The 17,087-nt window shown below is 42.4% G+C and overlaps 1 protein-coding gene across 2 annotated transcripts in view; it reads left to right on the forward strand.

Moving 5' to 3' along the window:
* The window catches only part of lrrc49 (leucine rich repeat containing 49), a 232,231-nt gene that overhangs the window by 122,471 nt on the left and 92,673 nt on the right, over nt 1-17,087 (forward strand). For both annotated transcript variants that reach the window (XM_078532455.1, XM_078532456.1), the window contains one exon: nt 4,042-4,125. In XM_078532455.1, coding sequence (XP_078388581.1) covers nt 4,042-4,125 — 84 coding nt within the window. The remainder of the gene's footprint in view (nt 1-4,041; nt 4,126-17,087) is intronic.

Below are 17,087 nucleotides of genomic sequence, written 5' to 3' on the forward strand. Positions count from 1 at the left end.
GATCAGCGTAAACATCAGAGATTGTAACCTTTTGATATTGATTGATTATAAGTAATTATTTGGGTTTCTGCTCAAATGGATCACAGTGACAGGATTCCCATATGTGCTATCTCTGTTATAATGTGAGCACTATCCATTTAGAGGTGCGTTGAATATAAATACTTCTTTTGCAGCTGGAAAACAAGTAGCACACATTCTGTTTTTGCAAAGAAAATGACATTAACTGAATTAATCCATTCCCAATCTCTCTGCTATGTTTTTCAATGTCCTGGGGGAGAATTTTCTCCCCGTCGGGCGGGAGGGTCGGAAGCTGGCGCGGGGCAATTGCTGCTCGTGATCGGCTGCACGCTGCCATTTTATGTGGGTGGGCCTTAATTGGCCCGCCCGTTGTGACACACGCCCGGAAGCGCTCAGCGCTACCTGTGCAGGCGGGGGGAGGAGGGAGAGTTGGGGCCTGCGCTCTTTCGTGCATGTGCGCTAAAGAGCGCAGAAATCTCCCTGAGGGAGATTAACTTAGGTTTTAAACTTGCAAAAAATAAAAAAAATAAAAATATTCAGACATGTCCCCTCATGTGACAGTGTCACATGAGCTGGGACATGTTCATGAGTTTTCATAAAAATTTTGAACCCTTCATGAAACCTCATCCCGCCCGTGGATGAGGTTTCATGAAAAATGTGAAGGCTGCCTGGGCTCTTCGCCTACCCGCCAACCTTAAGGCTGGATGGGCAGCTTTCTCAATAGGATTAATTAGTTTAATAATGGCCTTAACAGGCCTTTGACAGTTCGGCAGGAATGCAGCCAACTTTGGTGCCCACCCGCCGAACGGAAGATCAGAATGATGCGCGGTGACATCGGGACGCATGCCCAATGTTACTGCGCGTCATTTTATGCGTCGGCGTGTGGGGGCAGGCCCCACACGCCGAACAGTAGATTCTGACCCTGGTGTTTCCCACCTGTTCGTATTGCACTTAAAACATGAAACGATTGGATTCAGTTTTGAAGATAAACAATCTTAGGCCCTTCACATGCAATTCAATAATTGAAGAGAGTGGGTAAAAAAGACACACAGCATTAAGACTTGTCATTTTAGCAAACGTTGAAAAATGTTGATTAGAAGGCATTTGATAAAGTTCTGCACCAGAGACTTGTAGACAAAGTTATATCTCATGGAATAAAAGGGACAGTAGCAACATGGATAAAAAATTGGCTGAGTGGCAAGAAACAGAGAGTAGTGATTAATGGATGTTTTTATATTGGAGAAAGGTTTGTAGTGGAGTTCCCCAGGGTTCAGTGTTGGGAACTTTGCTCTTCCTGACGTATATTAATGACATAGATCTTTTGTACAGGGCACAATTCCAAAATTTGCAGATGATATGAAACTTGGAAACATTGTGAACTTGTGAGGATGATGGTATCGAACTTCAGAAGGGCATACACAGGTTGGTGGAATGGCGGATAAGTGGCAGATGAAATTTTTAAAAATTTATTCGTTCATGGGTTATGGATGTCACTGGCTAGGCCAGCATTTATTGCCCATCCCTAAGTGTCCCTGAGAAGGTGGTGGTGAGCCACCTTCTTGATCCGCTGCAGTCCATGTGGAGTAGGTACATCTATGGTGTTATTGGAAAGGGAGTTCAAGGATTTTGACTCAGCGACGATGAAGGCACGGCAATACAGTGCCAAGTCAGAATGACATGTGGCTTGGAGGGGAACTTGCAGATGGTGGTGTTCCCAAACATCTGCCCTTGGCCTTCTAGGTGGTAGGGTTTGTGGGTTTGGAAGGTGCTGTCGAAGGAGCCTTAGTGATTTGCTGCAGTCAGGAGGCGAGTTACTCATCACAGAATTCCAAGCCTCTGACCTGCTCTTGTAGCCGCAGTTTTTATATTGCTGGTCCAGTTCACTTTCTGTTCGGTGTTGATAGTGGAGGATTCAGCGATGGTAATGCCATTAAATGTCAAAGGGAGATGGTTAGATTCTCTCTTGTTGGAGATGGTCATTGCCTGGGACTTTTGTGGTACAAATGTTACTTTCCGCTTGTTAGCCCAAGCCTCAATGTTGTCCAGGTCTTGCTGCATATGGATGCTTCATTAACTCAGGAGCTGCGAATGGTGCTGAACATTGTGCAGTCATCAGTGAATATCCTCATTTCTGACCTTATGATGGAGGGAAGGTCATTGATGAAGCAGATGAAGATGGTTGGACCTAGGACACAACCCGGAGTAATTCCTGCAGCAATGTCCTGAAACAGAAATGATTGAACTCAAACAACTACAATCATCTTCCTTTGCGCTAGGTATGACTCCAACCAGCAGAGAGTTTTCCCCCTGATTCCCTTGACTCCAGTTTTGCTAGGGCTCCTTGATGCCACACTCAGTCAAATGTTGCCTTGATGTCAAGGGCAGTCACTCTCACCTCCCCTTTTGAGTTCAGCTGTTTTGTCCATGTGTTTGGACCAAGGAGAGAAGTATGCAGTGATTCATTGGGATAGGAAGAGGGACAACATGAAATAAAGGATGCAATTCTAATGTGTGTGAAGGAGCAGTGGGACCTGCGTGTGTATATACAATATATGCATAAATTGTTGAAAGTGACTGGACAGGTTGAGAGCATGGCTAATAAAGCATACAACACCCGAGGCTTTATTAATAGAGGCATAGAGTATAAAAGCAGGGAAGTTACGTTAAACCTGTGTAGAACACTAGTTCAGCCTCAATTGGAGTATTGCGTCCAGTTCTGGCCGCCTCACTTTCTGAAAGATGTGAAGGGGAGTGCATAAAAGATTCATGAAAATGGTCCTGATGCTGAGGAACTTCAGTTACATAGGTAGATTGGAGAAGTTGGGACTGTTTTCTTTGGAGGAGAGAAGGTTGAGAAGAGATTTGGCAGTGGTATTCAAAATCATGAGGGGTCTGGACAGAGTAGATAGAGAGAAACTTTCCATTGGTTGAAGGATCAAGAAACAGAGGGCACAGATTTAAGGCAAAAGAAGCAATGGTGACATCAGCAAAAACTTTTTCACATAGCAAGTGGTTAGGATTTGGAATGCATTGCCTGAGAGCGTGGTGGAGGCAGGTTCAACTGAGGCATTCAAGAGGGAATTGGATTATTATTTGGAAGGGATGAATGTGCAGGGCTATGGGGAGGGCACTAAGTAATTGCTCCTACGGAGAACTGGCACAGACATGATATATCAAATGGCGGCCTCCTTTGCAGGAACAGTTCTGTGAATTAACATTTCTTGGGATTCATGTACGGCTTTTTCTAAGGTGTTTCAATTTACAGAATGATATTAGCCTGCCACAGAATAGTGTGCTTTAGCTGTTTTGGCAGTGTAATGTGCCATATTTGACACTAAACATTTTACTGGTTAGTGACTACCAGCCATTAAGGGCTTATGAGCCATCTCAGGATTTTAACAACCTTCTTTACATTTAGGTCACTGACAAATGTTGTTGGATTAAAATGCTATAATTACATCCATTTTAGGAGTCTGGCCCAATGTATTTTTATGTAATTCTAGTGGTATGTACATGCTCAAACACATTGAACTTTGCTGTACTAAAACCATGCTCAATACGTTATGAGTGTTTTTAAGTGTAGAAGTTTCAAATGAGCCTCTAATCTATACCTAAATTGTGAATGTTTGATGACAGAGTTAGAGGGAACTTCAATTCTGTACCTAACAATGCTGTATCTGACTTGGAAGGATTTGATGAAGCAATGTACTGGGAACTTTTACATCTAAGCCTAGCTACATCTGATCTGTGGCTATTTGGTGGCATGATGTTTAAAATGGAAAATGTTTCATTACCCCAACCTTTACCTCCTTAACTTCAAAATTCAGTGAAAGATAATTTAGAATTGAATAATTCAGATTTCAATGTTTTAGATTTCCTTTTAAGTTTATATGTACAGGTATTGCAATATATTTGTGGCCATCAGTTATTGTACCCTGTACACAGCTCATTGAGCTGCTGCTGTTTATAGTGAGTCAACTGTTTTCAAGATAATGTATGCATTTCCATTTTGTTTCTGCTTAGGAGGAAGAGAGGCGAATGGCATTAATCATGGCCAAAAAAGAAGACGACAAAAAACGTGAAATCCACAAGCAGGCAATCCTGAAGGTAAAGACTAAATATTAGTCCTGTTAGAATAGGTAGCGGTTGGCTGGGTTGTTTCATGTGGAGTGCTTTAATCCTGGATATAATATAGTCAAGAAACATATCTAACCAATCAGAACTGATGTGCAGTATAATTTTAACAAGTTTCCAAAAGGAAAATAATTTCTGGCTTTATGGTTTGTTAAACGTTGTAAGTTTAGCTCACTAATCCAGAGTTAAGTAGACAATATCTGATCCTACCCCTTGTGGAAACAATGCATATAACAGTGTTGAACAATTTAGTAAACCCGCTCTCAAATACAGGCTATTTTACTGAAAAATGTAATTGATATTCCTCCCTTGTGAATATTTAATAGACATTGTGGTCATGGTGAATATTAAGTAAATACAGGTGTAACAGCTAAGTGTCACCTTTGCACTTTATAATAAGAGAAGCACTATGATTTTCATCTAACACTCAGTAATGATCAGTACAACAGCTCCAACTGAGCTGTAATGCCGTCCAGGTTCAGCAGCAACTTGCATTTACATAGTACCTTTAGCATAGAAAATCCTCCTCCAATACTTCACAAAGACATAAGCAAATGGATGTCAAGCCAAAGAAGGAGATATTATGAGGAATGACCATAAGATTTGTTGAAGTGGTAAGGTTTAAGGAGGGCCTTAAAAGACAAGAGGGAGCCAGAGAGGTTTAGGCAGGGAATTCCACTGTGTAGGCCCTAGCGAGCTCAAGGGACAGCTGCCAATGGTGGGGATGGATGCTCAAGACGCCAGAGTCAAATGAATGAAAAGGTTAGGGAGGGAGGTTACAGGGAGAGGCAGGGGTTAGATCATGAAGCCATTTCAACATAAACATGAGAATATTAAATGTGTGGCATTGGGGGACCAGGAGTCAATCTAGGTCTTTGAGATCAGGGGCCATGGGTGAGTAGAAGTTAGTGTGCAATAGGACTTGGGAAGCAGAGTTTTGGATAAGCTGAGGTTTATAGGGGGTAAAGAATGGAATGCTGGCCAGGAGAGCATTGGAATAAATAAGACTGATGGTAACAAAGGCCTGGATATGCTGAGGTAGAATAAGGATCAGCGATGTTACAGGGATGGAAATAGACGTTCTTTGGGTGGAGGACATATTTGGATAAGAAACTGAACTTGTTGGTTGCATAGAATGCCGCTGTTGTAAATAGTCAGGTTCATCCTGAGACAGCCATGGACTTGAACTGAGTTAATGATGAAGAATCTCGTGTAGCGGTCAAAAGTAATGTCTTCAGTCATTTCAGTGTATAGCTGGAGAAAATTACAGCTTATCCAAGATTTAGTGTCAAGCAATAGAGAAATTGAGAGAGATGTCATAAGGGTACTTATGGAAGCCGACTCCATGCCTTCAGGTGATGTCTCCAAGAAGCAGCATGTTGGACTGAACATGTATTTCTGTCCAAAAGACTGTTTGCTGAATTATGATAAAACGTAATATGAAAGAGTACTGTGATGTGATGTGATAGAAGTTTTTGTTCATTCTATATTAAGGAATGTATGTGTAGTTTATTAATTTCCTGGAATATAGAAAGTGGTAATTTATTTGAGGCTTTTAGGATCTAAGCCAAAAGGACATAACCTTAAAGAGTCAGTCAAGCCATTCAAGAAAGAGGCTAGGAAACACTTCACACAAAGATTAATAGGAGTGTGGAAAATTCTCCCACAAAGAAACAATAGATTCAATTAATAGGTTCAATTAATAGTTTCAAACCTGAGATCGATAGATATTAAGGGATATGGAACCAAGACAAATGGGTGATGATAGGATACAGATCAGGCATGATCTTGTTGAACAGGCTTAAGGGAGAATGGCCTCTTCCTATTCCTATGCTCCTGATGGCAGAATGTGCATACATTTGCTTGAAAGTCCACGCAGGAGCTACTTCAGGAAAAAGCCACGTGACTGAATTTTGCAATCTTTGTGAGACCTGAAGGAAATGTGTCAGTAAGACTCAAACAGTCGTACTTTTTATGTAGAAAATGGATTTACCATTGAACTCCAAATAATTCATTAGCTTAGGCTTTCCAGCATGCCAGTATATACCTGCTAGGATAACCTTGCCCTCAAATTGACATTCAAATAAAATGCCTGCCTTGTAGTTCTGCACAGCAAGGCTCAAAGCTGGTAGAGGCAGGGTGGGGTGGAACTTCTGCCGCTACACCTGCCAGAATACCCTACATTGGGTATTTGTAGAGAATTGCAAATGTTGCATCCTTGTTCAAAAAGGGGTGCAAGGATAAAGCCGGCAACTACAGACCAGTCAGTTTGAATTCAGTGGTAGGGAAACATCTGGAAACTATAGTTTGGGACAAAATCAGTAATCACTTAGACAAGTGCAGGATAATTAAGGAAAGCCTGCATGGATTCATTAAGGGAAAATCATGTTTAACTAACTTGCTGGAGTTTTTTGAGGAAGTAACAGAGAAGGTTGATAAGGGCAACCCTGTTGATGTAGTATATATGGATTTTCAAAAGGCATTTGACACAGTGCCACACAACAGACTTGTGAGCAAAATTCTATCTCATGGAATAAAAGGGAAACTAGGCACTTGGATGAGAAACTGGCCGAGTGACAGGAAACAGAGAGTAGTGATAAATGGTTGTTTTTCAGATCGGAGGAAGGTTTGTACTGAAGTTACCCAGGGGTCGGTGTTGGGACCCTTGCTCTTCCTGATATATATTAATGACTTAGACTGTGGTGTTCAGGGCATGATTTCAAAATTTGCATATGTTACAAAGATTGGTAACGTCAACTGTGATGAGGATAATCTTGAACTTCAAAAGAACATAGACAAAATGGTGGATTAGCAGACAAGTGGCAGTTGAAGTTCAATGTAGAGAAGTGTGAGGTGGTTCATTTTGGCAGGAAGAATATGGAGAGACAGTATAAACTAAAAGGAGAAGCCCTAAAGGAGGTGCAGGAACAGAGGGACCTTGGTGTATCAGTACATAAGTCATTGATGATGGCAGAGCAGGTTGAGAATGCAGCTAATATAGCATGTAGTACCTTAGGCTTTATTAATAGGGGCTTTGAGTACAAGAGTAAGGAGGTCTTGGTGAATTTGTATAAGACACGAGTTAGGCCTCATCTGGAGTAAAATGCGTAAAGTTCTGGGCACCATACTTGAGAAAGGATGTGAAGTCATTGGAGAGAGTACAGAGGAGATTCACAAGAATGATTCCAGGGATAAAGGACTGCAGCTGTGAGGATAGATTGGAGAGGTTGCGACTGTTTTCCTTGGAGAAAAGAAGGCTGAGAGGAGACTTGATAGAGATCTTGAGGGGTATGGACTGGGTAAATAGTGACAAACTGTTCCCACCCAAGGGAGCATCAAGAACTAGAGGGCACGGATTCAAAATAATTGGCAAAAGGAGTAAAGGTGATGTGAGGAAAAACTTTTTCATCCAGAGGGTGGCTGGAGTCTGGAATGAACCTTCTGAGAGGTTGGTGGGGGCAAGTTTGGTCGAGGTATTCAAAAGGGAATTGGATTGCTATCTGAAAAGAGAGAACGTGTAAGGCTACGGGGATAAGGCAAGGGGAGTGGACTAGAGAGCCAGTAAAGACTTGATGGGCCACCTTCTGCACTGTAAATATTCTGTGATTCTGTGTGCCTGTTGATAATTAGTCATAAGTATATATTCTTCAAGCATGACAGAAGGGGAGGGGAAAATAAGCTCCATTTACAAAAGCAAAATACTGAAATAAAAACAGAAAATGCAGGAAATACTCTGCAAGTCGCTTAGTATCTGTGGAGAGAGAAACAGAGTTAATGGGCTGTAACTTCCTCAGGGTGGCAATCAGCATCAGATTTCCAGTCTGTGCACAAATACTTATGTTAAATTTCTTCCGTGCCTGTCTCGCTTGACCTTCCGACTCAGGCTAGGCAAGATCCAGGCAGTGCAGCTCATCCCGAGACCCAGCATCGAAGTCCAACTCCATCAAAGTGAGGGAGGACATGACCCCATTTTTACAGCATTAGCTGCTGTAAACCAGGTAAGTTTAAAGGTCCATTGAAATTGACAGGCCAGGGAGAAGGTAAGTGTCTAAGGTAAGTGGATAGGATTTGGGGGGGAGGGGGAAATTGGAGGTCTGCAGGGGTTGGGGAGTGGGAGGGTTGGATCTTGGGGGGGGGGGGTGGCATTTTGGACCTCAGGGAGGGGGTAGTCTGACCTTGGGAGAGGGGTGGGTCAGAATTTGGGGGGGGTAGGGTGTCAGGTTGGGCCTGCAGCGGGGGGTGGGTGGTCGGGTTGGCGGGAGGGGGTTGAGCCTTGGCCAGGTGTGGGGGTGGCCTTGCAGATGGGGGAATACAGTGGGGTGTTTGAAGGGATGGGGAATACCACGGGGGCTGGTTCATCAGTGGTTGGGTGGAAGTCCCCTGGTGGGTCGGGGGTGTGGGGAGAGCCCCGTGCAGGGTTGGGGATGTTGGGGGAGTCCTGTGAGGAGGCGGTCTGAGTCTTTACAGTAGTTACTCAGAAGTTAGAAGAGGTTTTAATTCTTCCAACTTTTTCTGTGTACCCATCTGAAGTTTGTGATTTAAATCACATTTTCGATGGTTCCCAGCGCAGGACAATTGCCCAGAGGAAGTTTGCGCTTCTGGGAAATTGCCTTGCAAACCCTTACCTGTGAAGTTCTGAGAGGGGTTCCCCAGCCCATCTTTGGGCTTTCCCCCCAATCTGACACTGGGGACCTTGGAAGTTACAGCCCAAGGTTTTAGGTTTTTTACCATGAGAACATAAGAAACAGGAACAGTAGTAGACTGGCCCTTTGATCCTGCTCTACCATTCAACGGGCAGGATTTTGCCCTTGGCGGGGGTGCTCGGGCAGCCGACTGCCGCCCATGATCGGCTCTGCACCGCGATTTCACATGGGCGGGCCAATTAAGGCCCGCCCTGCATGGATCGCGAACGGCAGCACTGAGCGCTGCCTGTGCGAGCAGGGGGAGTAGGGACAGCCAGGACTAGTGCGCAGTTCGCGCATGCGCGTGAAAGAGCGCTTTAGTCTCCCTGAGGCATGGAGCTACCTCAGGGAGATTGAAGCGCTTTTTAAAAAAATTAATAAAGACAGTAAAAATTTAATAAAATATGTCCTCTCATGTGACTCTGTCACATGAGATGGGACATGTTTTTAATTCCAAAATAAAGTTGTTATTTAATGTTTATTTGCTTTAGGAAACCTCATCCCGTTCATGGATGAGGTTTCCTAAAAAATGTAAAGGCCGCTTGGCCTTTTTGCCTGCCCACCAGCCGTAAGGTTGGACGGGCAGTGTAGATTTGAATTTAATTAGCTTGTTAATGGCCTTAATAAGCCTTTTAATTATTGGCAGACGCGCAGCCGACTCCGGCATGTGCCTGCCGAATGAGATATCGCGCGTCAATTTACGCTTGGGTGTGTGGGTCACGCGCCTGCACGCTGAGCGTTAAATTCTGCCTAATATGATCGTGGCTGATATTTGGCTTCAACTCCACTTTCCTGCCCGCTCCCCACATCCCTTGATTCCCTAAGAGACCAAAAAATGACTATCTCAGCCTTAAATATATTGTGCAATGGAGCATCCACGACCTTCTGGGGGTAAAGAATTCCAAAGATTCACGACCCTTTGAGTGAAGAAATTTCTCCTTATCTCAGAATGATCAGCTCCTTACCCTGAGACTGTGCCCCTGTGTCCAAGATTCCCCAGCCAGGGGAAACAACCTCTGTCTACTCTGTTAACCTCCTTAAGAATCTTGTATGTGTTATGACCCCAGCCAATGTTAATACTGGACAAGTCAGACCCCAGAGTGAAACCTGGCTGAGTTGATCCTAACGTTTTTTCTAGAAACCGTGGAGGACAGTTACTGGACACATTCACAAGAGTCTGCTAGTATACTGTTAACAAAAAGAATAAAACATTTATTAAACAAGAAAAAAATGTACAATATTACACCAGACAAAAAAGGTTGGAAAGATTTCAATACAGATACCAGAAAATGATTCAAACTCACACTATTTCTTTTATCCCAACAACACTTACAAGCACAAAACCCCAGTGAAGATTTACCATTGCCTCAACACCAAGGTTTCTTGCTTGGGTTAGCTCAGTTTCAATCAGTATTCTTCCCAGACTTCTTAGCATTCACTAGATGGTTTTCCTCAGGTGGTATCTCTCTCTGAGACACCCCAAAAAACACAATCTAAACTCATTATTACTTCAACTTCAGAGCAAACGCATGAGTTCCCTAAACTCAGTTCCACAGCAGGCTTGCAGGATTTCTTATTAGAGAGACTAAGCCTTCTGCCTGCACCGTTGGCATCCACACATACCAACTGACCGCCTTCTGTGTTTCCGTCTCTGTGTGTTTCTGGACCGCTATTGCTAGGCAACAGCAGTTTTTTTCTACTTTGTTTGTTTTAACTTCACTAAACTACTAACCCCTGGTAACCCACCTCTTGACTTCAAGTTGTAAAACCTCATTAAAAATGCATGTATACAAACAGGGCCCCAGACTCCCCAGCACCCAGCTTACAAAAATCTCTAAATGAAACAAAAACCAGGTTTCACCTTTCTTAACACCCAAATACAAAATATAAATTAAACTTAAAGCTATGCATTGTTCCTAACACATGTTTCAATTAGATCACTCCCCATTCTTCTAAACACCAGAGATAAAGATCCAATTTACTCAACCTCTCATCATAGGACAACTTTCTCATCCCAGGGACCAATCTTGCGAAGCTTCACTGTACCACTCCAAAGCAAGTATATACTTCCTTAAATATGGAGACCAAAACTGCACACAGTATTCCAAAAGTTGTCTCACCAAAGCCCCATATGATTGTAGCAGAACTTCTTTCCTCTTGTACTCCAATTCACTTGTAGTAAAGGCCAACATGCCATTTGCCTTCCCAACTGCTTTCTGTACCTGCCTGCTCACTTTGTGTTCTTTGTACGAGTACACCCAAATTCCTCTGAACATCAACATTTAAAAGTTTCATGCCTTTTAAGAAAGTATTGCTTTTCTATTCTTAGGAGCAAAGTGAATAAACTCACAATTCACCACATTATAGTCCATCTGCCACCTTATTGATCACTCACAACCTGTCTATATCTCTTTGCAGCCTCTTCATGTCCACACAGTTTGCACTTTCACCTAGCTTTACATGGTCAGCAAACTTAGATACATTTCTCAGCACTCCACTAGTTAGAGTACTGTGGCTTGTAAATACTCCGTTTATCCTGATTCACTGTTTTCTGTCTGTTCCTCTATCATGATCGTATATTGCTGTTCTAATGACCGTTTCAGCATTTTCTATTTTTGTTTATTACATTAGTTCCAAATGTTGTTTATATTGATCATTTAGGTCATTATCAGTGAAATATTTGCATTGGCCAGCAGCTCTAAAATAGAAAGAGCAGAGATACAATACATAAGATTACAAAGATATATAGCACAGAAACAGGTCATTTGGCCCAACTGGTATATGTCAGTGTTTATGATCCACTTCAGCCTTCTCCCATCTTTCCTCATCCAAATCTATCACGGTATCTATTCATCTACTCCCTTTTCCCTCATGTGCTTAGCTATACTATTCGCTTCAACCACTCCCTATGGTAGCGAGTTCTACATTCTCACTACTCTTTAGGTAAAGAAGTTTCTTCTGAATTCCCATTTGGATTTCTTGGTGACTACCTTATATTTGTGGCCTCTAATTATGCTTTTCCATGGAAGAGGAAACATTCTCTTTGTACCCACTCTATTAAACTTTTCATAATTTAAGATAACTCTATTAGGCCATCCCTCAGCTACCTTTTTTTCAAGAGAAGAGAGATCCAGCCTGTCAATCCTTTCCTGATATGCATGCCCATATTTCTGGTATCACCCTTGTAAATCTTCTCTGCACCCTCTCCAGTGCCTCCTTTTTTATAATGTTGTGACCAGAACTGCACACAGTACTCTTAAGTGTGGTCTAACCAAGGTTTGATACAGATTTAGCATAGCTTCCCTACTTCTTAATTCTATCCCTCTAGAAATAAAGCCCAGTGTTGGTTTGCTTTTTTAAATGGCTTTGCTAAGCTGTGGCACAACTGTTAGTGATTGATATATTTGTACGCTGAAATCTCTTTGTTCCTCTACCCCACCTAGACTTACACTCTCCAAGTGTTACAATCCCTGTGGAGACCGATAACTTTTAAAAGGAGATAGATTTACCAAACAACCAATGGAAATAACTGAAGGACAAGATTTCATGTTTTAAGACTTTTACTGTAACAAACAAACTAAAATCCTCAAAGGCCAAACATCAATTAACAGGAAACCAATACACCAAACTAAAGAAAAGGTCCTTCCGTACTAATTAACTAAGACACTCGAGATAACATCTTACAGCCCCTTTCGCTATGCACCACATTTCTAGCAAATGTGTAGCATTCAAGAACAAGTCCAATGTTACTCCTGACTCTCCAGCAGACCTACTTCCCCCTGCTACAATGGGACACAGCTTCCAGTGTCTGAAAGTCATTCGACTCAGCCTGAGTCTTCCAGATCTAACCCACTAGCAAGGCCATCCTCGGCGACTTCTTGTTTCTTAGATCTCTCAAATTCCTTTCTGTTTGTTCCCTTCTTTTTGAAGAGAAAGCAAACTCTTAAAAACATCCAATTTCTCCATTGGAGTAGCTGCTTTGTCCCTCCTGCTTTGACCACAACCGATGTTAATTGCTGAGCAAACCAAATTCCAGAGGGAAACTTGGCTTACAGGCCATACCCCTTTTTTGTCTTCTGAAAATGAGAAGAAAACGTATTGATCTCTGCAGCAAGAAGTCTAGTAGCACCTTTGGGATTTTAAAAATTAAAAGTAAAAATTTTATTAACAAGAAAAGAAAACTTAAGCACACACGATTACAGTTACACAGTTAAAATTAGTCTTACAAAATATTCCCCCAAAAAGACTCCCTACTTGGTCAGACCCACAAGTAAACATCTTCCAGGCAGCACTTCCTTATAGATATTTAACTATAAAAATCCAAGGCAAACTGCTTTGGCTTTAATAAAGGCATACCACATGACCTCTTAAACTCTCTCTATCATTATCTTTAAGTATATTATATTATGGTCACTATTGCCTAGATGTTCCGTACTTTTACTTCTTTTATCTCCTCTGGTTCATTTCCCATTATTAGATCCAATAGCGAATCTTCCCTTGTTGGGCTTTTAGAAAGCAGTCCTGTACACATAATAGGAGCTCAGTGCTCTTATCCGTTACCTTCCTCTTCTGTCCAAACAATATATTGTTGTTCGACCTTCGAGGCAAAGATGACCAACTCTATCATCTGGGATGTTTGGTAGGGTTCCACTAGGTACCTAGGAGACTGTTAAGGCCAAACTGCATCCGGAAGGTTCTGTTGCAAATAGGACAGGATGCTGCAGACAATTGAGTTTTGAATGAGCTGCTGGTTTGGGATTTCCTCTCCTTGCATTTTCTCTTTGCTTCTGATATGCACTTGCTTTCGAAGAAGGCTGTGTCCTTTATTATTTGGAGCTTCTCCCAGGACTGGAGGTCGATGTTATAACTCCTAAGTGAAGCATTCAGAGTGCCCTTGTAGTGCTTCCTTTGACTGCTATGAATGCACACCCCACACTCAAGCTTTCCATAGAGGATTTGCTTTGGTAATGAGTGTCAGATGTTCTGGCTATGTGACCAGCCCAATTCGTTTGTGACTATCTCAGTATGGTGTGGATGCTTGTCATGTCAGCTCAGATGACCACCTCAGGGTCTGGTATTTTGACCTGCCATCTGATCTTCAAGAGCTTTTGGCATGATGCTATACGTAGTCCAAGGCTCGCATGTGTAGAGCAGAGTGGGCTGGCAGTACTGATTAGGGAAGACATTGTAGTGTTGGGAAGAGAGGAAGTCTTTGACGGGAAAAGGACAGAATCCATTTGGTTTATGTTGACAAGCAAGAAAGGTATGATTGTTGCTGAAAAGTGAGAGATGATGCTAAAGCTTTTAGTTGTGCACTCATCAGGACAAATACAAGAATGCCACATTTCGAACGATCACAACAATTTATACTACAGGAGAAAAGGTTGGTAATTGGTTGGCAAGTCCACTCCAATTAGCCAAGTCATTACCATGGAGAAAGCACCCTGGGAACTATAGGCTCCACAAGCTCCAGGGTAATTCAAAAAAGGTGCAAGACTTGAGCATATTCCTTTTGTTTGCTGATAACGGGTCCCTGCGTATGAATGTATTTTGCTTCCAGCAAGCTTAAATGAGCCACTTTATGAGCTTGACTGGTTATTCTAATTTGGTTGTTAGTATAGCTATTAACAAACTCAGGATTGTTCAGCAAGTGCTGCCCAATTGTGGGATCACATCTAACAGTAGACTTCTTGGGTTTTGCAAGCATGGGCTGCCAATTACGAATAATGCTGTTTGATGGAATGCAGAATGTGTTTTTGGACTGACAGCAGCATCCTGTTAGTGGAAAATAACACCCGCTTTCTGCCTATCACATAATTGAGCAACCTCATGTATGAATTAAGTGCTGGTGCAATGCCAGGTGTATGTAGACTGTACACCCCAACAATCAAATTAAACAGCATGTTCCTATTAAGTTTGTTTGGAGCTTACCAGCTGCCGTCCTTCATTCTCAGGCACTCTATGTCTGATCGAGGGACATGGCATCGGGAAGGGGGTGCCATTGCAGGAAGGCACGCCCCACCCTTGCTTTCGACCCCCCTCTCCATCAACCTCACCAGCATCAGCCTGGGAACCCCATCCTGCCCAACTTACCTGACTCTGAAGGACCCACCTGCATTCCTCTGTGTAGGCCCCAGCGTAATACTAGCACTGACCACCACTTCCAGTGGCACTGCCTATACTGCAGAGCTGCCAGCCTCGGATTGACCAGCAGTTTTCGGGGACGGGATTTCTGGCAGTGCAGCAATTAAATATCTCCGGTAGAGCTGGGATCCTTGATGGTAGGATTCCCTCTTTCAGTTTGGTACTTAATTCCATCGAGACTCCTGGAGACTGGGTCAGTGGGTTGCTATTAGTTTTCGTTGAGGATGCTGGGGCCCCACACCCCCACCATTAAATTTCACCCATTGTTTCTCCAGCTGCCAGTTTAACAAAAAAGGCTCCTGGAGTTATATGACAGAAGAAATGAGAAGAAACTGAATGTGGTCTCCTACAGTCGAATTTAAGTTGATTTGGCAAGTCAAAACTGAGCTCCCATGGGTACGGATCCATATTTTTTTGCTGTTGAAATTCCTCAGTAATAGAGTTAAATTCTGAAGCTGATCAGTTTATCATTTCCCCAGACTTACACCTTTAAATCAATTTCTTTTGAAAGTTTTATTTCATTCCTGTCATTTGATATTCCTCTCTTAGGACCCTGTTTGGGTAATTAATTAGTAATTTCCTCGTACAGCTGCCACATTTAAACCAGTCATTATGACAATCATTTTAGCATTTCTATTGGAAGAGAAAGGATGGGAGAAGGCTTGAAACAGCAGCATAGACTGGTTGGGCCAAATGGCCTATTTCAATGCTGTATATTCTAAGCAATTTAGGAAGCATGTGAAGGCCTTATAGAAGGTGCAGAAAATATTTATGAGAATAGTACCAGGGATGAGGGCCTTGAGTTATGTTAATAGATTGGAGAAGCTGGGATTGTTGTCCTTAGAGGAGAGAAAGTTGAGAGGGTAGAGATGTTCAAAATTATGAGAAGTTTGGGCAGAGTAAATAGGGAGAAACTGTTACGATTGGCCAAAAGGCCAAGAGTCAGTGGGCACAAATTTGAAGTGATTGACAAAAGTATCAAAGGCGACATGACAAAAATCTTTTTTTATGCTGTGGATAATGACTATCTGGAATGCACTGCCTGAAAAGGTAATGGAGGGAGATTCAATCATGGCTTTCAAAAGGGAATTGGATAAACACCTGAAGGGAAAACATTTGCAGAGCTATGGGAGAAAGGCAGGGAAGTGGGACTGGTTGAATTGCTGTTGTGTTACGATCCCCATAGAGATTGATCATTTAAACAAGGGATTTGAATTGCCATTGACCATCTTAAAGGAAGTGCATGACATGATTTCAAGTTTTAAGACTTTTACTATAATAAACCAGCTAAAAGCAACATTGAATAAACATTACCTAGTAAGCAACTAATTCTCTAAACTATAGAAAAGTTACCCTTATTGATTCTTTTCCATGACCAATAACTCCACGCCACATACATATACATTACAACACAGAATCACAGACACTCTCCACAGGATTACAGTCTTTATAGGAAAGAGTCAGCAGCCAGTTGACCCAACTTCCAATGGGTTCATGTCTCTCCATGTTGCTGAATCATTATGTCGAGGGACCATCAAAAGTAACTTCTTTCAGTTTTCAGAGAGTTTCCAAATTGGCTACCAGCAGTCAGGCCTACTCTGGCGATTCTTCCCCTACCCCTGCCACGTCAGAACAAATCTTCCAGATTGCTTAGATTGCCACAGGATGGCAATCTCTTCAACGATACAAACACACATAGGAACATAGAAATCAGGAGCATAAGCAGGCCATTCAGCTCATTGAAGCCTGATAAGAGCTTGTCTGTACTGATTGTGGCCTCAACTCTATTTTCCTGTATGCCCCCTATAACCCTTAACTCCCTAGTTAATCAAGAATCTATCTAACTCAGCCTTAAGAATATTCAATGACCTTGCCAGACTGCTCTCTGGGGGAGAGAGTTCCACATACTAATGACCCTCTGAGAGAAAAAAATTTTCCTCATCTCCGAATTAAATGGGACACCCCTTATTTTTAAACCGTGCCCCCTAGTTGTAATCTCGCCCACAAGGGGGAATATCCTCTTGGCATCCACTCTGTCAAGTCCCCTCAGGATTTTATATGTTTCAATAAGATCACCTCTCAGTCAGAGGCTGTCTTCTCTCACATATT

This window comes from Cetorhinus maximus, chromosome 30 (genome assembly GCF_964194155.1).
Source record: "Cetorhinus maximus chromosome 30, sCetMax3.hap1.1, whole genome shotgun sequence".
Classification (NCBI taxonomy): Eukaryota; Metazoa; Chordata; class Chondrichthyes; order Lamniformes; family Cetorhinidae; genus Cetorhinus; species Cetorhinus maximus.